Here is a 27,288-nt window from a genome sequence, read left to right as displayed (position 1 = left end):
GTAGATATTTTTACCTCTGTTTCTCAGGGCTACAGTACCACCTCTGTAGCACAGAAGTACAATCACCTCACCACACAGTAAACAACGATGGGAAAGCAATGGATTAAATACTTGCTCATGAGGTGAGTCCTGCCCCTTTTGCACACTGAATGAAGCAGGATTTTTGAAGGAAAACAATTTGAGATCAAATAAATAAGGTATCGCACAGTATGTATATACAGGAGTTGAACCCAGTCGCAGAAGCTACCTTAGTTATAGCACTGCCCTACCTCTGACCACAGACCTAATTCTCTTCTTTTCACATTTTTTTGAAATACCACACCATTTCTGTGTGACATAAATAATGATATTTATTATAAGAGCTATTTTCTATTTCTAATGCCTGGGATTTTATGCAATAGTGCCTTAATCAACTGCATCAGCAGAAATTCAAAAACCACACAACTATGAAGACAAAATGGAGACAGGAAAGAACAAATGAAAGACATAAATTCAGTCATCTTTGAAAGAGCTCGTAATTACCTCAGTGGCAGATCAGGGTGGCAGAGCATAAACACTGTCACAGAAAATGGACCACACGACAGAATAAACATGTATTGGGAATGAACAACAGAGCCTGCAGTATTTCTTGTCAAGACATTTTTTAATATCCAATAGAGCTCCAAAGTACACAATCATACCTGAGCAAACTACAGTACATGTTTGAGATAAATATGACATCCACGGTTACCTAGTACTATATATATATATTTTAGCTAAGTATTGTATGAGTGTGTATATATACACACGAATATACACATCTGTGTAGAATCATAGAATAGAATCATAGAATTGTATAATCATTAAGGCTGGAAAAGACCTCTAGGATCATCAAGTCCAACTGTTTATATGAACTATTTACTTTCATGCATCTTACTATTCAGTGCTCAATCCCAACTGCACTTAAATCACTTGAATCAGTGTTTTTCACTGACTTCCATGACACTGGAAGCACAGGTTTAAGAAAAAGATCCTGAGATTCCAGAAGAGCCACAGGGGTGGCACCAGGCAACAGATTTGGCTCATTTATAACCGCTTTGAAAACCATAAGGTATAACACTCTTCAAGGTTAAAATGTTTTTGTAGTTTCAAAATCACCATGCAGTTTCTTAAAAAGTTCTATTTACTAAACAAAAATCACATCACAGTCTAGCCTAAAATGATTCCGCAGACCAAAACATTAGAGAGGGAGAACAGCTTTGCTATTATAGAGACAAAAATAAACATTGGGATTACTGATGGAACAGCTTGCTCCAGATTATTTTCTTCCATTTTGTTAGTAGATGTACAAATTACATTAGCAGAATATAAATTCAGTCTTTCTTTAACACCAAAAAAAACCATCTATCTCATTGTTCTTTTATATTCCCTCAGCTTGAAAAAGGACAATACATTATTAAAAATAAAACCAGATTATCTAAATGCATTGCTTAATAATTTGTCTCTAGTTCTCATCACAAACCAATAATGAAGGGCTATCCCTATTTAATGCAAAGAGAAAAAAAAGCTTCACACTGGGACAGCAGCCACGCTGCCAGCTGCTGTAACTGCATTTTAGTAATTCTAATTATACATGGAATCCATATGGCCAAGACACACTTTCAAAAAAAAAAACACTACAGGAACAAAAACCAGCTTTTATTCCTTGTTGGATATTGAAAACTAATAAGCTCAACAATTATCACATTGCTCGTATTGAAAACTCATCTTAAAAATGGTTTATTTCCAATGCACACCTTTTGCATCTCAAATGAGAAAAGTCCACGAAGCTTCTGAATTCCTTGTCTGAGATGTAAATGCTATCACTCCTTGGTTAAAGGCAGCAAAACATGAGCAGAGGGTTGCATTAGGATTACAAGTGATTACGCATTACCTAAGTTGTATCACTGCTGTAATCGGTTTCTTCTTGTACACAGATAGGCTGAGAATCCAAATACAGACATGGGATGGGATGCTGAATTTTTGTGCAATTCTTTAAAGAAAAGGTCAACAAAAAGGATGAAATCCCAATCAAAATCCCCACAAATAGGAGAGGTATCAGAGCTTTGCTTTTGGGCTGAGGTCTTTTCTGGTCATTCACAAGCTTTTAATACTTAAATTCTTTCAAACAAATCCAGTTTGGAGTATCCATACAAGATTCACCTTCTCTCAAGGTGGAAGATAGCCAAATTACTTTAATACTAAGAAGTTGTTGTGGGAAGGCTACTCACATCTCCAGGTTGGCCAGAAAGAACAGAGCGTGCCATGCCCTGGCTCTACTTGTCCCTCATCTCTAACCAGTGAGGCATCGCTGTAACACCCAGGAAGTCCCCAAGGCAAAAGCAATTCTGAGATTTCCAGAGATACCCAAATATTTCAGCTCCTCCACCACAGACAACTAAAAGACTGGGTAACGTTTCAGACATCAGTGAAACTCCCCGCTCTGGATATCTTCAGCCTGATTTCCCTATAGCAGCGTGGTGTCTGTCTTTTCCTGCATGTGCATCTGTCTGCCAGCTCTCACTGGCTAACTTTGAACCCTCTGCCCAATGTCAATGAAACTTGATAGAAGTGAAGAAGCCTCACCTCCTCCAAAGGATCTGCAGGTACCATGGGGTGGGGAGAATTAGAAGAGCTCAAGAGAAATTATGATACCTCAGGAGAAATTGCAGTGCCATGGAAGCGAAAATAGCCGTGGGCCAGAATCCACTGGAAACCAGTTACATTAGATTTGCCACCTTTGTTTTTTTTAATGGTTCACCCTGTGTAACCAAACCTTCACTGGAGAACAGCGAGGGTTAGTTCCTCAAGCTGGCTTCAATCCAGCCCCCAGCTCATAAAAAGCAAAAGAAGATCACATGGCTTCAAACCATGCCGAAGATGTAGCACTGCTACCTTTAGCTCTTCTGAGAGAAAGCACAAATTTGCTTACTAAGAGAATTAGACTTCAAGAATAAAAGCAGCTGCAGCTGTCTTCAGGCAAAACAAAAGCTGCCCTTGAATTTAAATTTCAGTTCTGCTGTAATTTATGCGGCAACAAAGAAAGATGCCAGTTTGGGAAAGTAGGACTCTGTGCAGAGTAATAACAGGCTTCCCCATTGTCAGAGATGTCATCCGAGCACTTCTCAAATGTAACAGAGCACTGAGGGGTTTTTGCACGTTTCTTTTGCTCCTCGACATTTGTAATAGTCAGGGAGGGTTTCAATATTTTTAGATACAGCTATAGAAGAATCTTTATTTCTCAGTCAGGGAAGGTCCGAATATAAATCTCTGGAAGAATCACTCCAACATACGATCCAAGGCAAGTGAAGTCAACGGGAGTTTTTCCTATTGACTTTGTGAACGCTGGACTCAGGCCCTTGGCGAGAGGACAGCCTAACATACCTTGGCCAGACGCAGGCTTGGCTGCAAGGGATGAACTCCTGAGGAATTCAGCGTTGTAACAGGAGGTGAAATAGCCTGACATGACCGGAAACCAGCTCACTGAGATTCCCCATTTTGATACCTTCAACTCTAGCAGCTTTATCAGGAGCCTTGTGAAATTTGGCGTCACATTGTTTACTTTGGTCCCATGAATGGCAAATCTCATGTTGGCTTAGGGAAGAAGCAGGAAAGAGGTCTTGGTGGTTGTGGAGAAAAGCCTGAAAATATCACTGTGGTGTTTATTAAAGACAGATCATAGAAGCAGACAATAACAACCTGAGGGATTTCATAGATTGTTTTAATGCCTTTTGTGTAAATCTCATAAGCCTTTTAGCACTGAAGGCCAGTGGTACCATGTATGACTAGCACTGGATTTTTGAGGTGTTGCGTGATCCTGACTTTGACATCCATAATCGTTCTTTGACACCTACTTTGGCACGGGCTCCATCTCCAGCCCAGGACTGTGCTGCAGGACTCCCGCTTTTCTCACCGTTTATCCTGATCTTCACACATCTATTCACTAGTCCTGACCCACCTCCTTCCCTCTAGTCTCAAATTTACTTCTGTTACTATTTAAAGGGTTTCTCCTTAAACAGAACATGCCTAAACAAATCCCTTGTCTTTCCATTAATTACCTCTACCACCTTCTTCTCTCTCTGTGGTCAATGGCGTAATTATTTTTCTCAGCATTAAAGCCTACAAATGGGGGGACTTTTTTATCATTATTCTTAGCTGACATGCATGGCTACCTCTATCAAAATCTTTCCCATTTTTCATTCTCAGTGTTTTCCTTTTGTGTTCCAACTTCCCATCATTACTCCTATGACAGGTTCCTCTCCAGTTTCTTTCATATCTAAACTATCCTGAAATTTACCCATTGCCCTAAGTGCAAGGGGAGTTTCAGTCACAGCTCACACCTTTGTAGACACCAAAGTCAATCAAACTAAATCCTTAGGTAACCAAGCTCGTGACTCGCTTCCTGCTTACTCTACTAAATGTTTGCAGTTGTCAAGGGCTATTCTATTTTTTAATAGATATGTACATCCTAAAATAATTAATGCAAAGGAGGACTTGCTTTGGCTCTCTTAAATGCTATATTTTATGTCCTCCTTATAACCCCTATCTGTCCTACAGCACTCTCCGGAAACATGGAGTAACACAAGATATAACTAGATTCCTGGAAGTTTGGATACTAATATAGCACTATTGAGTTATACTGCCACTTGATTTATACAAACTTTTAATAGAAAAATAGTATGTGATTATATATGTGTGTATATATATACATATGTGTATATACATATATACATATATATATATATGTGTGTGTGTATATATATATACATATATATATGTGTGTATATGTATGTATGTGTAGAAGAATAATCTGAATTGGTTTTTTTAGTTGGTTTAAAAGACATCACTTTTTAAAAATGGATTGTTATAACTGGACTTATTTAAAAGTGAGCTGAATGAGGTAAAGAGTCTAAAAGATATCTCTTACTAAAACACACAAAATTATATCCTAAGTCTGTAAGTACAGGCTGTGGCACAGATGACGAGTGAATTCTGTAATCCTTATAGTAATGTTTACTACAGCAATTTTTAAGACAGATGGTTTTATAACATCCACATTATTTTGCAGAAATGGTATAATACCATAAAAAAAAAAAAAAGGTGATGCAGATTTTAGTTGAAAATATGCCATTTTAAAACTCAGGCGAGGTTATGCAAGCATGAGAAAAAAGCATAACACATGGTTTCAAAGTGCCCAGGAAATACGTCATCCACTGCAGATTGGGTTTATCCGAATTTTAGAAAAACCTACTGAGATTAGTTTTTACCTAATACTGCATAAGATGATTACAGCTATTTGTGGCACTTTAATTCCTGCTAGAAACAAAACAATGTTTTATAGAGATGTATCTACAAAAAAAAAAAACAACCAACCCTGACATAAACCTCTCTCATCCATTCTTCTTCTGCAGAATGGCCTTCTAAGCTGTAAAATCATGCACTTTTCTTAATGAAAAGAAGGCTAGCCAAATATACAGCAGAGGTTTTCAGAATTAAATTGTACTAAACTATGCATTGCATTATAAAAACTGATTAAGTTTCATAAAGAACAGAACTGCAAAAAAAAAAAGTTTGGTCATTTTGACATATCCAGATGACTATCATTACTCTCTTTCATGGTTTCCCTTCTTTTTCTCTGCCTCCAAGACACCCCGTTATGAGACAATCCCAACAAACGAGGCATTTGGATTTCCACAGGTTTAATTTCTTCTTCCTTGCAGGGTTTTAAAAAAATCAATATTCACATCAGAACAACATGTGCTACTATTTGAGAGGACCCTGTGATTTTAATAACAGCTTTAGCTACAGATGACCCTACAAAAAGCAAAAATCCTTACGAGCTCGTAATAACAGCAGTACCATAACTCCTCACCGCACGTAGAAGGATTGGTACAATCCTTTTGATGAAAATAAATTGGAATTAACTTAAGAGTAATGCCAATATCTAAATATAAGTTTCTCCCCTTGTACGCTCCTTCTGAAGAGTTTCTCCTCCTCCCTCCTCTTAGGGCTGGATTTTCAAAGCATTGTGTTTGGGCCACTGGAGTGTAAATGGGACTCCAGAGACAGCAGCTACGCATGTTGCTTTGAAAATGTGCCTCTTAGCAACTAGCTCAGCTGTAACTGAACACAGCGACTCTAGCAAGAACTCCAGCAACAAGAACAGCCCGAAGGGAGAAGGAGATGCTTTTGAACCCAAATTAAAATATAAAAGGCCAATCCATCAATAATCCTTCTGTAAATCACTTACAGATCTTTTACTTCAGCATTTGTAGTCACTTCTTGCATGTGTAGAATATATGTCTGAAAACAATTGAAACCTCATTTTTCTCATGTAACTCCCTTGTTCAGTAGTCAACAGTTAATATTTATGAAACACATTGAAGATAAAAACAATCACGCGCGCATTGAGAGACCAAGTTCAAACACAGCTGGTTGAACTACAATCACACAAGCATAAATTTGAGAACAAAAGCAACTAGACAACACTTAAATTTAGGTGCTCAGATTTGAAAAGCACCTCTAACTATATTTATTCTTCATCGGTTCAAGTTGTACTCAATTTAAAGAAATCCTATAGATTTTTAAAGCATTTTGGAAGTTGACAAGAACTGAACACACACTTAAAGGACAGGGATGGTTCCAACAGCTGAATTTATTCATAAAGGAATCAAATTCTGTTGAACCTGTAGGACCTACAAAACCTGAATTTTGGCACATAAAATTCTGATACCTTTACACCTTTTAGGAATGTGCACTTCTGCATCCAGGTTAATGATTCTGTACAAAAATCACATTTTTCATTAGTAGTTACAGACTAAATATTCAAAAGGTCAATCAATTCTGGGTAAAACCAATGTTTGACAGTTGCAAATGAGATCAAGTTTTGGAAAGTGATGAACACTTGGATTCTGCAAACTAAGTCTATTTAAGATTTGGCACTCAAAAATGGACATTTTCAAGACCGTTAGACATTCTGTAAATACAAAAGACAAAGGAACATTACCAGTACAGAACTTAAAAAGAGACCAGAAGCTCTGCCTTAGGTATTTCTTACATGGTGGTCTGATTTATAGGTGAATGGAAGAAACTATGATGGGAAGCTAAAACAGATGTCGTGGAAGGGTGTTTTTTTTTAAATACTGATTATGCAAGAACCTCATTATTGATTGTGTAATAACATCATCTACCACACTTAAAATACTGATGAGAGGTCAGTCTTTTATATTATTCCAGAACCTAGACCAACCAAATAGCAAACCACATGTAATAGTGAGAGACTTCAAACACGCCTTGCGATTGCCAATTCTCTCTAGAAAATGAAGCATTTAAGAACAAGGAAAAGGCATCCAAAGGCCTACAAATTAAAAAGCTAGCTAACTTCCGTGACACCACACTCCTCAATTTGTTACTGCGGCAATCAAAAGATTTCACTTATTCTTTGGATTCAACTTTAATGTAGGTATAATCACTTTTTCATTTCTGGCATATGTAATAAATCAACAAATATTGCAGTGTAGCCACACACAAAGGACACATGTTGTTAGAATACTCTGAAGGATTACTCCAAAGTACTGCAGAAGTAAGTGTACAGCTAATGTTGCTTCTGTGACTTGTGCATTACTTCAGCACATACTTTTATATCCATAGCTATCTTCATAAAAATAATATACGAACATCCCATCTTTTTTCATTCTTCAGTTCAAATCTATTTATAACTATTTGGTAAATACCACTCAATTAATAATATTTTTCCTTTTTTTAAAGAATACACAGCAATTAAAAATAATGTAGGTTTTATAAAATAATCACTTTAAAGAAGCTGAAAGAAATTAGAAGAAAAATAGCACTCACATTAATCACTTCCATTTGCAGGAAATGTTAGAGACCGGTAACATACACCTCTCATAAATCCTACAGAAATTACTGAAACTCTTCCTGGACCACCATCAACTTCACTGTAATAGTGCAGTGTTGACGTGCTTCTACTTTTATGATGTATAATCAATATTTTTCCTAACTGCTGCTGATTGTAGCTCTGCAATGAGCACAACTGGTACTCTGGCTTCAAACAACTCTAACTTGAAGGTATGTGTGGTTCCACAAGCATCACTTGTGTTAAGAAATGTGCCCTTCAGACTAGCTCCGCACAAAATGTACAGATGTTTGTGAAGGAATACAACACCGAGGGGCCAATGCAATGTGAGCAAGAGGGCAGAGGGAGGTAGAGCAAGGGTAATGCACAGTTACTGTCACCACTTCCCATGGCTGGCAGCACAGGCACGGCATGGCACAAGGGACAACAGAGATGCTACAGCACACGGGTACATTCATGACCTTGAAAACGTTATATATAATAACTTATGGAGGTTATTTTATATAAAGCTCCAAAACACCAAGTGCTCGATTTTGACAAATACCATTCATTACAAAGTGAAACCGGGATCTTCAAGTAAATGGAAGAACAACTGGGCGATGCACCAGCATGTCTATCTGAACAGTGCGACATCGCATGGATGGGAACGTTCTGCCAAAGTTTCACTGCATCCTTGAGCATTTTCCTGACTAATTTCTGAGTTTCTTTGGCTGACGCTTTTCACAAAAGCATAACGCAAAAGACACAAGGATTTTAGATGCTACTCGGTGCCAGTGAAATCAGTGAAACTTTGGCCTTTTACCTGAGCGGAGATGGCTTCATTTTCAACTTTGCATTACCAGTTGTATCCTACTGTGGTTCAGTAACTTCCGTTAAACAAAGGAAAGCAGTAAGGTTTAGGAACAACCATTCAATGCCTTACCTTCCATGAGTTTGTTGTTACTCTTTCTTTCACTATAAATAAGAAAATACCTTTGAAATATCAGGACAATGAGTTTCTCCACAGAGAACCTGGAAGGATCATCTCAACATGCTGTTCCATTGTAAACACAAATTAAATAGTGACCAATAAGAAAGTTACTGGGTCTGACCGAGCTCTGGCCTTCAAGAGAATATATCTAGCATTAAATATTAGTACCTACCTAGAAGTACCTGAAACAAGCTGCTTTTAAAGATGCCCATCACCTTTTTGATGGCTTTTTTCAGTTGTTGCTCTTCTGGTTTCCTTAGTTTCTCACAATATTCTTCCAGCAGCACTAAAGCTCGATCAGTATCTAAAAATTAACAAGTACAAAAAAAAAAAAAAGTCTTTTATTAGCTCTGGAAAGTATTTAAATGCTCAAATATTAACTCCATGTTTCTAAAGGCGTTGTTCACACATGTAAGGAACATTTACAACCAATTTTGTTGCATGCTGTCGTTAGCTGTACGCTGTCGTTAGCTGTATGCCGTGAGCAACATATGCAAAAAGGAGAGATTAACCCAACACCAAAACAGGAAGATCACTGCATGTCCGAGGTCCCCCTGCAAAGGGAAAATCATCTTTTTGAATAGCATCTACAACAAGTGTTCAACTTTCATTTATCCAAAACCAGCTGGAAGCTATGGGTTTTGGACCAAATTACAATTTGCAGAAGCTACAAAATTATAGACAATAACCGTTATGGATACCCATGCAGGAAAACTGGCCTTAAAATATATTCGGAGAAGACATGAAAGTGTTTGCTTGGCATCTGCAGCACTTAATTCTCTATTCTTTGAACAGCAAATGTGTAACTGAAAGGCAAGTGTCCAAGAGGGTGGTGTTTTGGTTTTTTTTTCTGTTCCCTCACAACATAAAATTGCTGTCTACCTCTTTGGTAAAAATGAGACTTTGAGAGCAGACTTCCATTTATGCGTTGGCTCAAACGTAGCAATCCAGCCTTTCTGTAAGAGGCCAGAGAAAGAGAGCTCTGTTTCTCCTACTGCTATTATCTTTGTGTAGTCATTTGCCAAGAGCATGAGTGACATCTAAAATTGTATGAAATCCAAACATCACCATCTTACATACAAGAAAACAAGGAAAATGGAGAATCAGACTTCACCTTTCCCTCTCCCCATCCTAACTGGCTCACAGAAATGTCCACACACATATGTGATAACTGAGATATCGGCACACATTTTTGTAATTATATTGCCACCAAGTTTGCAATAAGATAACCAAAGAGTAAAAAAAAATAAAAAAAAATAGTAATTATAATGAAATAAGTGCCTCAATCTAAATCTCTTACAGTAGGTTTCAACACAAGCTTCATTACCAGGAGAGGTTCAGGCTCTTTAGCTAGACGAAACTTAATAAAGTACTGTGAAAAGGCTTGGAAAGGCAAAACAGACTGCTTCTGTCATTCTTTTCTCTAAGTAACTGAAAGAAAACTTCTTTTTCACTTTACAAAAATTGATCATCTTTGTTCATCCAAGAATTTTGAACATGATCCCTGTAGTGTGGGCCTTCTGGTGTGACAATCAGATGAGTTCAGAGCAGGGGCAGTCATGATTTGTATTCTGTAAGTTGATAATATTCTCAGATTTAAAAGGGGAAATATTTAATCAAAGATCAATGTTTAAGAAGATAAAATTTCTTTTCTTTCTCCTTACAGAAATTCTGCCTGGTCATAAGCATTTTATCAGAGAAATGAAAAACGTAAGGAATAAAAAGGAATGGTATTTAAATGTGTGTGTATATATATGCTTACACATATATAAAAATATATGTATATGTCACATATATATGAAGATTAGGGAGCATTTTATAGCAGTGCTGACATGTATATAATGAACGAACTCACTATTCTCTGCTGCAATCCCACCTTAAGGGGATCTCCAAAAGGAACCCCTTCTTTCTACAAGAGCTGTGCCTGGGGCAGGTAAGGGCTAGGCAATTGCCTTATTTTCACCTAAAGCCAGCAGTGCCCTTAGAACCCGCTTATAACCTACAGAGAGAGAGGTCAGCTCTTTTAAAGGCCAGGTCACAACACCTGGGCTGGGCTCCCACCACAGATCACCCAAACCAAAAGCACAGCCTCAAAACAAAGTTCTGGGTCCCTGTGGGGTACGGTTGGGATATTCTCAAGAAATGACTGGGAATAAAGAACTAATTCTACATGTGAGCTCAGCTTCTTTTGCCTTGAAAATGCCAATCACATCATACCTTTCACTGACCTCATGACTGTGTGTGACCTGCCTGTTATGCCTGTGCTTTTGTCTGTATACTGAGAATTCTGGCTCCCCTCTACAAAATAATTAGTTAATAGCTTAAAGCACGAGATGGAATCAGGCATTCACCTTCCCCCCAATACAGACAGGCATATGCAATTAATATATGATTATTTATATTAAAGTGAAGCAGCAGAGACTGGTGGAAAACCACTGCAAAGCATCCAGTGCTGAGGACACTTTTCAGAAGTGGACTATCTGAGAAATCAGGAAAATGGGATTTGAATACCTGCCTCCCTTTAGGCTCCACACAGGAGCAGCCCTACCACTCCTTTCTTAGTCACTTGGTGAAGCATGCTGACATCCCCTCCTTCATTAATCATTCCTTCCCTAAAGTGTATGGTTCTTATTTCAAAAACAGCTACAAAAATGTAGCATCCTTTGGGGGTATGAGCAGCGGTTTTATCTTCATTTAAATTATTGTTTTTCAGTTCATCAAGATCAAAAAAGCCGCCTTTTGGTTGATCCCAAACCAAGTCCTAAACTCTACAAACTGAACAGCCAGCAACAGAGCACAGTTCTAGCGTTCACCCTAAATCCTGGCTAAATCCCAGATCAAGCAATTATCTTCCCGCCTAATTTTCCTCTCTAGCTTTTAGAGGATACATTAGTTTTTACTCCCTCTCTAAGCTTTTGCATGGATTTGCAGCTTTTTCCCACACAATTGCACTCAGTAGCAGTACATCTCATTTTCCAAATAACCTGTGATGTGTTGCATGTGCTGGGAGATCCAGTCACCCCTAGGCTGCCCTGCTTTTGAAGAAAGCCACCATTGATATTCTGGTATCAGCTGGAAACTTCTCTTGACCAAGAGCATTTTAGCACGTTGGGGAGAGGGCTGTGTCACTACTGCTACTGGAGCACTCCTGAAAAACCAAGGGGCTTACGGAGACTATTTGAATTCCAGTCATTTTGGCACTGGATTAGGCTTTCAAAAAGCAACTTGCAGCCTTTTTGTCAAACTTCACTGTTTATAAATTACTTGGAACCAGACCTTCCTATGGATCTGTAGAGTATTCAGCACGATGGGGCATAATCCTGTTCAGCACTGCCACACAACTTTCATAGTTCTACACAACAATCAAACACATCTTCAACTCCCAGTTATACCCAAAGCAGATGAGGACATCCAGTACTTTGCCATTTGGGTCTGTCTGACAGCTACGAAGTTTGAATAATATTTGGCTGCAAGAACTGACTGCCTGGACTGTAGCACAATAGTCAAATAAGAACCATATTCCCTGCCACCCAAATACAACCAAAATTTCTGAAGCTGAATTCCCACACTTTCTTCTCACCGAGAAGAATGGCAGACTGGTGGTTTTCATGGTGGTTTTCATGAAGGACTGGGGCATTGTATGTATGGGATGACAAAATCCACCGGAGTACACAAGTAATTGTTAGCAGCCAAAGTAGTCCTGTACCTTACAGTCAGTGTGTATCATGAATGCAACCAAGAAAACTTTCTTCTATGGTATCATTATTCTGCAGTGCCTACATCAATACCAAATTCAAGCAAGACAACAGATTTGCTGAACAAACAATTTAACATTCCAAGTCCATAGAATCATGGAATGGTTTGGGTTGGAAGGGACCTTTAATGGTCGTCTAGTCCAACCCCCCTGCAGTGAGCAGGGACAGTGCAGTTGTGGGCAACAGCAAGTTGTGGGCCTCCGTGTTGATCCTGAGTAGGTCCTCTGTCTGCTGTCCTGGTTTTGGCTGGGGTAGAGTCAATTTTCTCCACAGTAGCTAGTATGGGGCTATGTTCTGGATTTGTGCTGGAAACAGTGTTGATAATTCAGGAATGTTTTTGTTACAGCTGAGCAGCACTTACACAGAGTCAGGGCCTTTTCTGCCTCTCACCCCACCCCACCAGCGAGGGGCTGGGGGTGCACAAGAAGCTGGGAGGGGACACGGCTGGGACAGCTGACCCCAACTGACCCAAAGGATATTCCATATCACATGGCATCATGCTCAGCATAGAAAGCTGGGAGAAGAAGGAAGGGGATCCGCTGTTCAGGAACTGGCTAGGCATCGGTCAGCAGGTGGTGAGCAATTGCATTGTGCATCACTTGTTTTGTATATTCTATTATTATTTTCCCTTTCTTTTCTGGCCTATTAAATTATCTTTATTTCAACCCCCAAGTTTTACCCTTCTTTTTTTCTGATTCTCTCCCCCATCCCACTGGAGGGGAGTGAGCAAATGGATGCATGGTGTTTAGCTGCCTCCTGGGTTAAACCACAATATCTGCTATCAAAAGACCACTGAAAAGTCAGTATCACCTGTGCCCCAGCAGGTCTACTGGACATAGTTCTAGTTTTACTTACCATTTGAGAGTTGACTTTGACAAGAACCATTCAGAAGGTACAGTCCTACAAAAACTCACATATATTCTAGACAGTGTGTGCATTATTGTTTTGTTTAAATAAATCATACTCAAAAGATCTTAATACAATAAAAATTCTTTAAGGATAGAAAAGTTTATGGTCCTACAGTATCTTGCCCAAGAGATTATCAATTAACCCAAGCTAACTACTAATTATCTAGATTTTATCACTTTATCACCCCATGATTTTTTAACCGATTCATAAACATTTGTGGTTTATGTTACTGATCAGAGAATGGGTAATTGCTATAATACAGCAAATCAGAAACATGTGATACTGAAAGAAAACTGTAGATCAGTAACCTTGCTTATTGAATTTCTTTGGAAAACTTTTTCCTCCCTCAAACAACGTAAAGTTTTACCACACAAGAAATTATTTCATTTTTGTTCCACAGAATGAGTCTCTGCTTATTGTAATGTATTGATCTATCTAAAATCAAAAAAAGGCAAATCCTTTCCTTGGAGTTATTACTCTAGATGGGTTCATTACAGAATAATCCACATTTTATAGTCCCTGCACTTCATGGACTCACTTTTATGTAACGTAGATTTTTAAAGCTCCATAAGTAGACAGTTATAGCAAAAAAAAAATGTGTTGGGGCAAAAGTTACACATCTGATGAAACAAATAGTACATTTATATAGAAAATTAATAGCAACCTAAGTTATATTTTAACAAAACATAGCTTCAGTATAATTCACAGAGAAAAAGTTTTCCAGAGATACTCCCAATAAGGAATGAAGCCATATATACAAGCAGGTACAGAGCAATGTCTATTATATATCAGGAGGAGACATGAACTTCTCACCAATAAACAAGGGAAGCATTGTCCTTAAAATGTAAGCTAAACATATGACAGACTAAATTTCATAATTACACATATATAAAAGCAAGAAAGGAAATTCTGCAAATAATTTGTTTTCCCATCTACTTTGATAAAATGAGACAAAATCAACTCTACCTTAGCTATTTCCCAGGCTCTGTATCTGAGATCTGGATACACTTGCAGTACTACCCAGCACCATTGAGCAGAAGGATTCCCTTCTTCTTCTGGTTTATTTCTGGGTCTTTACCACGCTCTCATTTTTTGCAAGCACATTTTAGCATCACTGAAACTCCATATAGGCACGGAGACACAAAAAAAATTGAGCTTCAGTTTTCTCAGTAAGAGTGTCACAGGTGGGCACTTTGCTTCAGATTACATAAATGTGTTTAGGTTACTGGAAATCTTATGGGAGTTATGTACACATAAACTGAGTTACATGCTTACACGGCGCAGATGCACGGTCCTTGTGAGGACACCCATACAACTGCCGAATAAGTGAAGAAAAGCATGTAAATGCTGTGAAATCAGAACGTCATTATTTTAAGTGCACTTTACACTGGTCTAAACAACTACACAGCTGCAGCACTACAGAGGATCAAACTCCATGGCGTCCTTTGAAATACCTGTACATTAGTTGGACCCTGTAGACCCAATGCTCAACTATTTACTTAAGCAAAATATAAACACCCCTGGGAGTTGCACTTGCTTCAAGGCAGCAGGACTAGACTTCACTTACAGGCCATTTGAGTTCATCTAACTATACTTGGTGCGGCACTTGAAGTACAGTACCAGCAGAGCAGAGCTGAAGCACTGCCGCTCTGCTGGCATGGAGACACTTCTGTTGATTAAAAAGTCTTTGAGACGTACTGCGCCTTCATATGGGACAGAGGGTGACACAGCTGTGCCCACGCATGGCAGTTCGCACATGATGTCTATGGGAACAGCTATAGGATACAGGACTCAGTTTTCCTAAATATCTCCCAGATGTTATTCAAACCATTTATCCTTTAGATGAACTAAATATATTAGATCTGAAGATAATTTAGGAATATCTATGAATTTCAATAATTAAATTCAGAAAGACTTGACTAACAGGATTAATTGAAACTCTGTGAGGAAGATAAAAGTGATTCAAAACCAGTGCCCTAGAAGCTCCATTTTCAAAACTCCCCAAACAAGGGTATGTTGAATGACGATGATTCAAATCAAAGAATGATGGAAACACCACATAATTCAGGCAGATGCTGTTATGTACCTATTTTCAAGCCTTTATAGCTCCTTCTGGCCATAACAAAGCCATATAGGCAGAACTTTATACAGGCCCATATGCAATACAGTCCGGGACCAAACACTGGTTTTGCAGACAAATTGCTATGCTTTGAATACCCACAGGTCTGCTGAGAGCTGCTGCTGTCTTCCACAGGGGTATGATCCTGTCACCTAACCCCTGCTACGAAGCAAGGTAGCTCAGAAGATGGAGATTGAAAAAGCAAATACAATTCCAAACTCGTCAGATGCTGGGAACTTCTGCCTCGCACATGCAAGAAATCACAGCCGGCTGGTTAACGGTGCCCTGCACCAGCACAAGGCGGCATCAGGCAGCCACTGCCTCTCAGGGAACCCCAGATATGCTCAGAAGCCTACAACAGCCTGTTGGTAAGTTTAGGATCATATTTGCATTTCTTTGCTCCCATTGGCATCAGAGTTTGCGAACAAAAAGACTTTTGGGGTGCAACGCTATGGAAAAATGTTGACTTAAATAAAACATTACTAACCCTGAGTTGATAAGACTAAGGGGTTTTTTTTAATTGCAATTTCTCCTGCTCCCTTTCCTAAGAGGGATTTTGTTTTCTGACTTGCGAATTCTGTGGCATGGCTTTTTAAAGAAAAATACACCAACACATTTCAGGAGACCATTTCCAGATTTTGGACAACCAGAACTGGGAAAATGTAGGGCACTGAAGCTGGAAAAGGCATGAAGAATGGGGGAGGAAAAATACAGCAGCCAAAATAGAAGTGAGAAATTAAATCAGAGCACCGGGAAAGAGAGCAAGGAAGTTCTCTCAGTGAACTTTGATAACTTTAGAAGAAGAGGATTTCAAAAACTACTTTTACTTTTGGAGAGCTCACACCTTCATTTAGACAACCACTGGCAAAAGAGCCGGAGGTCTGAGCAAATGCTGTTCCCTGACTTAATTATTTTAAAATCTCCTGTTTTGAACCTCTTCTCTGGAAAGCTCAAAAAAATTAAAATTAGTTGTTATAGTTCAATGGGAGGGGATGCACTATTTTAAAAGAAGTTTCCAGGCAACCTGCCCTGGGACTGATCCAAGCCGAAGCCATCAGTAACTCATTTACCTTTATTCATCTTCACACACAACAGCAAACAGAAAGAAAGAAATCCTGTTAGTACGTAACTCTCTGTACACACATCTGGGCTTTAGAACTCCTATATGAGACTGTATTTTAAAATCTGACGTTTCTAAACTGGAGGTGTAAGCCAGTTACATTTTAGAAAGAAACACAAGAAACAGTACACTAAGATGGTTGAGAAAAGCACAAGCTGTAGGCTCCAACCCTTCAAAGGGCTTGAGAACTATTAGTCAAATGACAATCATAAAATATGTACATATAAACATAAATATCAGATGCAAATTAATCTAGCAGATTGCACAGAGGGAAAGCAGACAGGGAGTATGTGGCCCTGTACAAAGCAGAAAGCTCTCGGCATCTCAGGCCCTTCATAACTGCAATAGGACATTAATGAACTATCGAGAAAAGGCAACACATGGGTTATGCAACCCTGAGGAAACATAAGGCATTACGTATGTGACAAATACTATCATGCAGTGTGATGAGCACTCACAGCAAACAGGCAAAAGGGTTAAAAATAACAGCTCCTGAGAGTACACACAAACCCATCTTCTGTCGTGCTAGGGAAAACAAGGGGACTGAAAAAGGGGGTTTAATCATTTAAGGGATTACCAGGCAGGCTTATTTCTGGGGTTTCAGGTTTGAGGAACCAGATCAGCATACAGAGGAGACTGACACGTGGTCTGTGAAGATTAATCGTGGGCCAGTGGAGAGATTCTTTCAAGGAATGATATTTAAAGTCAAGGTTACATTCCGAGTTGCCCTTGCTCTCCGTTAACTGTAAAAAGAAGTGCAACCTCCCCAAATGAACCATAGCCTTGGTGAATTCTCTGCATAGACCACTTTCCTGCAAAACACAAATTTAGGAACAGTTTAGTTGTGAAGTGCTGTTATTCTAGATCTTGTGCTGTTAGCAGGAAAGAAATGGGCCAGATATTCTGTGGGAAGAACCACTGTGCAAGTACCGCAGCAAATTTCACAGAACAAGGCAATAATATATGCTCGGGTATATGAAGGGGAAACCGGGCATCCGAATGCCAAGGGAGACTGGGTGAGAATAAGGAGGACGGGCAGCTCTGCACTGGACAGTGTTAACATGCAGCTGCACAAATAGCCAGTGCAAAAGGCAGCAATTACTGATTTGTGCGGATGACGCAACGAACAGGGCTAAATGCTCTGCAAGTCAGACTGCGTTGAAGAGCATGCGGAATGTGAGGATCTGTCAGCTGAATTCTCTGAGAAACAGAAGTTACAGACACATAGAGCTTGGCGGAGCCCTACTAGGTTTTCAGTTTACCTCCCTGCTGTGCAGAAGGACCCAGCCTCACATCGTCCTATAGATGTGGGTCTATCTGCACTGGTAACCTCCTATTAAGTCCACAAGATCCCTCACCATCCGATTTCAGTGCTTGAAGGTTCTAGTGGCTTGTTCTGCTATGTAATTTCCATCTTTTTTGTTAGAAATGAGGACAACTACTTCTTGTCCTCCAGATGTTGATGTGGAAAGCAAACCACCATTATTCCCTTTATAGCCTCTTCTATATTGTGTGTGTCATGTCCCTCCCCTGCTCAGTCTCCTTTTTCCCAGGCTAAACAGTTCCAGCTCCTGCAAGTTTTGTACAGGGTTTACATTTCCAAAGCCTCATATTTTCTTTCCTGGAATTAAATTTATATTAAAGCACAAGCTCTAAACTCTGGCTGAAGACCCAGTAATGCCACAGAGCCCAGACTGGTGGCTGAACCTGGACGGAAGTAGTGTCAGCTTTATGAAACGTGACACACACACACAAACAACCAAGGAAGCAACGATGATAATAAAAGAGTGCTTGGGTTCTTTTTCTGCTTGTTTGTTAAGAATCAGACTTTTTGTCTAATTTATTATACAGAAAATTGCTCCTCAAGAAAAATTTCAATTTTCAATGATGATTAGCTGTAATCTAAATTTGTTTTCTAAGTACCTTCACTGCTTGATTTTAAAACATGTAGCCATACATCTATTCTATTGAACTGCTACTTTTATATATTTTTTACTTTTAAATATATTCCTTTAAACGTGACTACCTGTACCTACCCAAGGAATAGGATAACTAGATAAAGATCAGTTAGTGACTGGCTCTGCATAAAATCACACACTTTCATCCAGCATTTCTGCTTATCAGAAAGCATCTTGAAAACCAAGCTGCATTCCTGCCTTAACGCACCCAGATAGGAAGATCTGACCTTGGAATCCCGCAGACATCCCTCCTCTACTCACCCCTTCCTGTAAAGTACAACTAAATCTTGAAAAAATACTTAGTATTTAGAGGATAATCTGTTCCTATTACAGAATCATAGAATAGAATCATTAAGGTTGGAAAAGACCTCTAAGATCAAGTCCAACCGCCATCCCAACAGCACCACGCCTCACACTTTACCATAATAAAGACAACCCCACTTATTTCTTCGTTATCAGTGGCTCACTCTGGGACCTGGATTCTTCGTACCACGCCACCTCTCTTCACAGACCACAGAAGGGCTGCAGCAACCGCTGATATCAGCTGCTAATCCCACTGGGGCCATTCCTTTCTTTCAGTGAGCTCCTTTTTCCCAGCCACACTGAAGGTAAAGCGGGGCCTGCTCTTTAATGGTCCTTTCTTAAATTTCTTGACCTGGCTACACTGACTGTTCGTGTCTCAGACACTAGGGCGAGCAGATTCTGGCGCCCTGAGACTCCTAAATCTACGGAAACCTTGCAAATATAAGTAGCTTCACCTGAACAACTTGTTTCTGCCTTTCAAGTGTCAGAATGTTAAAATCTAGGTGTGCAAATGCTAATATTAAATTAACAATGCAAATATGAAGACAGAATGAAAAACGAAGCCACAAACTCCCAAAACGATGTAGCACCAAACGAAACCCCCTATTTATGCAGCAGAATAAATGTAAATTGACATCTTAACAGTGTAAAATTATGAAAGAGCCCTGCTTTGAAGGACTTACAATCTAAGTATATGTAATACACAAAACTAGTGGAACTTGATATATAACTACAAGAGTAAAAGCCAGAAGTTATACACTTATTACAGCTGCTGTGTTTTGGGTGTTCTGGTATTTTTTTTTTTTGCTTTAAGAGAACGTTCAACATCAAAATTATCCTAAAGGTGAAAACTGGAATGAGACAGAAAGCTAACAAAGAAACGTCTGTTTTTATAATAGTAAATAACTTCCAAACTCATACAAAAGAAGTATCATTTCACATGAAAGAAAAAAAAATGTGGAATTAAGAAAATTCATGTCTAATTCAGTAATCTGACATCTTTGAGGAGATGCAAAAAAAATAAAATAGAATGAGATTAAACCACTTTTATTTATTACCAAAAAATGCATTATGGTCTTACATTTTCTCACATTCACTCTGGAACTTTTCATTTAAGAACCTTTGTATTAGACTAGAGTTTCTGAGTTGATAAATAAAACACTTGCCTCCAGCCAACAACAGAAAATTAATTCTATGTTTTGGACATTAAACAATTGAAAATGTAGATCTGCAAAGTCTGGTTTGGGGTTTGTTTGTGTTGTTCTGGTTTCACTTTTTTTTTAAAGCACAGCTCAGCAGGCACCCATCTGCAAGGCAGTATTACTGTAATGCACAACACCTAGGGCTGAATTGGAAGGTGACTTGAATTATTGCACTACAGCACAATGCAATATATGCCAGGTAGCCAGGGGAGAGAAGTGCCTTATAAAACATGAAGTGTTTATTGGTTTCTCTTCGTAAAACCATAAATTGTCCAAATTCCTTCTTTCCAGGAAACTCTGCATGATTCAATTCCCTCATAAATGTGTTTTGAAGGATGCATTGACCTCTTCATCCCAAAAGTGAAGACAGACTTCAGGACATTTGCACTAACTTGTCCTGATGAAGACTTTAATGCCACCAAAAGCTCCTCTGGACCACAGCCGTTGAAAAGGAAATGGTTTCTTCACATATTTTGTGTGTTTGTTACTACCATCACCACCCATCAGGTCAAGGCAGCTTCACTGGCTATTGCTGGGATGAATATGGCAAGAGAAAACACAGTCTTTATTTTTATAAAGATGTTGTTTGGCACTGTTTTAATCTACAGTACATACAAGATATCATAGCAAAACAGACCTTAAATACTTGTAAGAAGCAAGAACCTGGTGCGACCTGACCAAAATAAGCAAATCTGAGTAAGGCAGATTTTTCTCATCTTGCTGAAGCAGAGACTGCAAAATCATCTTTTATCACATTTGGCCACTAGTTACAAATTCAGCTTTTTCTCCATGGTTACCCTCTGACATCTAACTTGGCCATCTGGAACAAATTCAGAAGGAAAGAAGAGAGGATGAAAAGGAAAAAAACATGCTTATAACGCAAGACACTGTTACTCCTACTGAGTGAAATACGCATTTAACAGGAATGAAGGAAATGATGCACAGCTGCCTCTCGTCTCTGTATCAACACTACGGTTGCCTCCAGTTCTAGTGACTAACAGTACAATAATTTATATCACTTTTTCCCCACAAAAATAATGAACAGCATTAATTTATAGCAGTCATAGAACACACAAATCCAGTTCTCATAAATATCCTAGCTAAGCAGATCGGTTTTCCACTAAAATTTATAGGAGTAAATTAGTGTGGTTAACCTGTGTTACATCTATGGGGAGAGAGAGGTGACAACTCTCAAGATGACAATTCAGATCTCAGCTGCGTTAAAATGCCCTTTGAAGGTGGATCTCTCTCTGGTGACCAAAGAAGCCTTCCAGGACAACAGGCTGGGCACCCTCTGTAGGTGAGGCAACTAAAATGGGATGGATTTGCATTAAACAGCGGACAAACACCAGAACAATAGTAGAGCTGGAAAAAGAATATTAATTTCACTATTCCCAGCCCAGAGTCCACTTAGCTTTGCAGCCTGCATTTTTATAACAAAGACTTGTTCTGTATTATGCCTGCTCCTACAGTCCTTTTGTGTGCAAAATATCTCACTGTTTCTCACAGAGGAAACAATGTCTGGCTGGAAAAAGATTACTGCCATTAAAGCAGCTACATCTTTAAATCAAAGCTTTACGGTGAAAGTTGACAAAGTTTAGATAGCAATTTTCTGCCACTTTTTTGTTTAACTCTTGGAAAATTCTTCATTTGACAGTCTGGAAATATAACCTACAACTTTGCACTGCTCCCAGTCAATTCACTGTAAAAACTGAGAGGCAGTTGAACAAAACTTGGAGTGAAAAATGTGGCCTTTTAGCCATGTACTTATTTGAGAATATTTATTCAGCAGTTGAAAGGACGAGATGCCTGTAATACCAATGACTTATTAGAAGTAAAAGGGAAACAAAAATCTCCAATATGTGCTGGATTTTCTGCTGTAAGGAGCCTACAACTACGTTCACTACAATTTCTGAGCACAAAAAGTTATGATCCTAAATTTAAATTTACTACCTAAAAAGAAGTTTAAAGAGATACATGGCATGAAGAACTCCAATGCATTAATGGGAGCTAGTCTTGTTTAGTCCTTTGTGAACCTTGCTTTAAAGGTTCCTGCTGAGATGTTTTTAGACCCCTTCCTTTCAACAGGCCAGCCACATAAAGTTAGCATTTCCACTACAAAACCTAGCATTTCATCAAGCGTATCTGTCAGAGTCTTCTAAATGGCACAGAAATAGTCCACATGGGATCAGACTGAGACTTTTTAATTCTTGACATTGATGTGCTTAATAAAACATGTCCTTGAAAGCATTACTTTATATAAAAGGTACAATGGAAAAAGTTATTCCATGACAAACAGAATCAGCATGCCTTTGTAAACTGGCTGCAAGGTGGAGCGAGTCAAGATGATACTAAGCAGCCCACAGGTTTCATCCAGCTAAAGATACAATTCCTCTCACTCTCAGAGAGAGAAAGTGGGATGAGGGCAGTAAAAATCCCAACGTTCAAGGATCTCTTACTGCCTAGACATAGCTAGATGTGTAAAGACGACAGGGTTAGTCTAGAAGCACATGAGCAGCCAGACATCTAGATGTGGGGGCTCCTGCCATCTCCATGTGAATCACAAGCAGGGTTCCAAAACTGGAATCTGGTCTCCATCACAGAGGAGCATGGATCTAATTAGTTCTTTCCATCACTGTGAAAGACAGGAATGAATTACAGTAACATTTTATGCTCTTAACTATTCCATAGATGAATCCAAAATATATGCAATTACAGATCTAAATATAGTCCCTCACAGTTAACAGAAATCAACTCAGCGGCTAAGTAGCTCAGGGAGGGAGGGAGAGAAGACATCTAAAAACACACAAAAACCTGACTTCACCACTTCTGTATGGTAGTACTATTTTACTTTGAAGCAAAGCTTTCCTCAAGAAGTTCTATCAGTTTGCTATGAACAGTTGTATTCAAACATATCCTAGTTTGTTTGCCAAAGGAAAGTAATTTCTCAAATTTATTCATCCCGTATCGTCTCTCAATGGCACCGTCCAACAAATAATTTTGCCATTAAAATCAAATCTTTCTTTTGATTTAAAAATTTAGGTGTGCTTAAGTGAAAGATGAGCAACCAAAAGCCAAAGAGAATAGCCATTTGTTTAATCACGCAGCAATAGTGCAATAATCCAGACAATGTCTCGTCCCTTATCTAAAGGGAACACATTCAACGCCTGCGGGTACTCTGTTCTCCCTTTCCAGCCTTGCTTTTTGGTTTTTTTGCTGAGACTGACAGCAAGCGTGCCAACTCTGTGGATATTCTTGGGAATGTGGAGCCTTATTTCCCTCCAGAATGAAGTGAGAGAACAAAATCCTTTCGCTCTAGCACATGAAGCAAGGACAGTCACATACTGACACAAACACAAGCAGAACCAGTATCAAGCCTTTTTTCCACATCCATAAGAAACCAGTGCTTCCTCTAAGGTATATGGTTTTTACTATTAAGTAAACTGGTTTTTTCCCGACTAAACAGCCTAGACTTTTAAAAGCAAAATGGCATACATAGTATCAAGCAGTAAGGTGAAGCCTAAATCAGGCCCAAAGCTATGTGAAATTTTAGACCAGTACTGGATGTGAGAGCTCTTTTAAAAGGAAATTCTCAAAATGCATTCACTGTTCTTCAGAAAGACCGAGAACCAGTCAATGCCAAAGAAAGCAGTGTTTGGTAACAACTTCCAGTGATAAATATAAGCAGTTGTTAAAACATGTTTTTACAGGTTTCTCTGTCTCGAGACTGATCTTAGGAGAATATTTTGATCAAATCCAAAATAGCAACACATAGAGAAGTGCTGAAAGGAAGAGGGGTAATCCTGTCCTTAATGCTGCTATTGAAATACAAACTTTTGCACCACCTAGACAAGAGTATCCCACTGAGATTTCTACAGCTGGCACGGGTGAGAAACAGAGTAGACATAAACCCCCAAATACATAACACCAGAAAGGGAAGATAAATCATCAACAGAAATATGAAACTAGATAGACACAAAGTGCTGTGAAAAGCATAAAGCAAACAAATGGGAAAAAATACCCAGGAAAAATCCCCACAATCTCCCTATATTCACAGGAGTATTAAGGATTACTTGTAACAATGGCAGATTTTATTTAAAATGGTAGCGTGTTTCAAGTTGCCAGCATGCTTTTAATTACGTTTAGAAAGTTAAAGTCTATCACATGGACTAGACAAGTGAAGTCATTCAAAATAATAATAAAGTTGCTGATTCACTAACATTTTTAATCCTGCAATTTACACGCTTAAATACATTTTTAACAATATCCTTTTAATACTCAAACACAACCCCACTGGCAACTTCAGCACACTGACTGATGTGACAGTTTAAAGTATTTCAAGGAAGATATTTGGGTCCCTTGAGTTTGTATCACAAAACTCTCAAACACATATCCTCATATGACAGAAGACGACATTAGAGCCTTGATGTACAGAAAAACTGACCCAGACTGTCTTGAAACAAACAGGAAATCCAGATTTTTAAGGCCAGAAGGGACCGCTATGATTGCCAGTCTAACTTCCTGCACAAAGCAGCCCATAAGAGTTCACCCAAAAAATCCTGCAGCAAGTATTTCGAAACTCAATCACAGCTAAACATCCAGCACAGAAACATCCTCAGTGTAAATCACCTAATTCAGGATTAACACTGAAAATATGAAAAGACAGTCTTAATTTTCCTCTGTAAACAGGTAGACTACGCAAGCCTCACCAGTACCTAAGGGTGACAGGTTTACAGCACAGCAGGATGAATTATTAAGGGGTGATACTCCTCCATACGCATTCCCGTCTTTACTACACATAATTGTAAGTAACTACATGAATGACAATATGATTCATTAAAACATCCTTGTTCTGAAAATTTGTTTCCACGCTGTCATTGTTAAAATACAATCACAAAATCCCATTTATTGTTTTTGTAAGAAAATGATTCTAGCAAACTGCATGTTTTTATCATGATTTACATAGTGAATGTTACCTCATAACTAATATTGAAGGGTTATTCCTACAAGGAAAAGAATCCATCGTCACATTGACTATATCCCCAATTCTGATTTGTAACATTCACTTTTTGCTCCTGCACCCAGGGTTTGGTATCATCAGATCCAGGGATATATCAGACCCAGGGACATCTGGACAGATGAGCCAAACTGAAAAGGTTCACATGCCATTTACTCTATTAGCATATCCTGAAATTTTAAATTGGTGTCATACTTGCAAGGAACCAGAAACAACCTAAGGTTGACGCGTGTTTTCAGAGTAAGAATTTGCCCTCATATATCCCCCAATTCTTGTTTGAACACTGGAAACCACATTTTCCAAAGCTGCTTCTATACTTGCTGTAATCACAAACTTCAGGAGAGAAGGGGCAAAGCATAAGGCTGGTCATCTTTTCTTAAATGCAGCCATACTACAGTCATAAATATAGCACTTTTATATTGCATTAAAGGATGGAAATCAAGGTTAGTTAAAATAACAATTTAAAAAAACACATTCATTCAAATCGCCTTCAAAACACAACTTGTATAACTTTTATTTAAAATTAGCCTTGAAACTTTGTTATTCATTTATGCTGCTACTGATGGCTGATGTTTATCCACCAAACACGTAAAGAACAGATAATAGACTAAACCTATTATTTTAAAATTCATTAGCGCTTGTAAGAGGCTTCTTACAAAATCAAATGCCAAGCTTTTCTCTTGCTGTCTGTTCAAGATCTCTGAAGTTGGCCTTTACAAAATAAATATTTGAGGCCAAATTTGACATGACAGTGTTAAAACAGGGCACATAAATAGTTCTAAATATTATTGTAAGTGCACAGATTTTTTCTCCCATTTTCAGCACAAAAGTAAAACAATTTCAATCCCCCATTAAAACACTTTTAATTTGAAATTTTAAGTACTGGAAATCAGCAATCTAACAAAATGAAGACGCAATACGAGATATGAAGCTTCATAGCCCACCTTTCTTCTTGACCGGCATTCTTCCTCCTACTTCTGAATCTGGTTGCAAGCACTTATTTACAAGTATTAATGATGTACTAGTGGAACACTTTGCGAGGTCAGCAACTGGCTATCTATTGCAAAACACTTCTACAGTTCAGTTAGGAAATGCAGCTTCAATCTTCATTTCTATCCATACTTGCTGTTTTCTTGTATTGGACTTCCGATGCTTCCCACAAATGAGAAAAATAAAGGGAAAAAAAAGAAGCTTTCTTTTTAAGAGATGTTTTCAATTTCTTTAAAATATCTTTGAATCTATAAAAATACAAGAGAAAATGTTCCTTGGCAATATAAAACCTTATTATAACTCCTCTTCTGGCAGCAAAGTTTGAAAATTAAAAGATTTTGTGTAATACAATTAAGGCACAGTCCATCTCTAGGCAGCTGTCAATACTCCACCTGTACATGCTCAAAAACATATTATTTGCAGGACAAAAACGCCCAAATAATCCAAATAAGGAGGAAGACAAAAACAATCCAAAGTGACCCTTTAACTTCTTTCACTTCTTGAATGAATTTGCTAGCTATGTATTAGGTGACTACGCAGCAGACTGAAAAGGTCCCTTTTTCCTCACCGGACAACAGCTTTCGAGTATCACCCTCTTACCCAACAGAAGTCACTGGCCAGTCACTTTCATTTTTATTATCTGCGAGCCACCCAGCCTTACGGTCTTTAATTTCCCTCTGATTCTCCCATGTATTAAAAAAGAGGATTGAAAACGAGGAAAGCAATCCCTTGACCTGGAATTATTAAAGTGACAGTGCTGCTCACTGGGCACTTTGGCAAAGCAGATTGCTTTATACCGGAGTCATTTACTTCATGCCATTTCTTCCCTCACACAGCAGCCACCTCGTGAAAGAGGAATAAGGAGCGTTAGGAGAAGAGCTTCACAAAAGGTTCATTTTCAGAGATAATGAAGTATTAATGAAATAAAAAGCAAGCCATGACATCAGTCCAGTTTCCCACTCAGAAGCGCAGCTGGTTGGCTTCAGTATGAGCCTCTCTCTCTCGCGCGCCCTTTTTCTGGAAAAACAAAAAGAGAGAAACAGAAACGGGA

The 27,288-nt window shown here is 38.7% G+C and overlaps 1 protein-coding gene across 1 annotated transcript in view; it reads right to left on the bottom strand.

Moving 5' to 3' along the window:
• Positions 1 to 27,288, bottom strand: part of DLG2 (discs large MAGUK scaffold protein 2) — a 1,060,076-nt gene that overhangs the window by 1,032,116 nt on the left and 672 nt on the right. The window contains exons 2-3 of the mRNA XM_075079151.1: positions 26,192 to 27,254; positions 9,037 to 9,168 (exon numbers count right to left, since the gene is read on the bottom strand). Coding sequence (XP_074935252.1) covers positions 9,037 to 9,168; positions 26,192 to 26,210 — 151 coding nt within the window. The 5' untranslated portion in view covers positions 26,211 to 27,254. The remainder of the gene's footprint in view (positions 1 to 9,036; positions 9,169 to 26,191; positions 27,255 to 27,288) is intronic.

The sequence above is a fragment of the Phalacrocorax aristotelis genome, chromosome 1, assembly GCF_949628215.1.
Source record: "Phalacrocorax aristotelis chromosome 1, bGulAri2.1, whole genome shotgun sequence".
Classification (NCBI taxonomy): Eukaryota; Metazoa; Chordata; class Aves; order Suliformes; family Phalacrocoracidae; genus Phalacrocorax; species Phalacrocorax aristotelis.
This window is presented reverse-complemented; position numbering and strand designations above follow the sequence as displayed.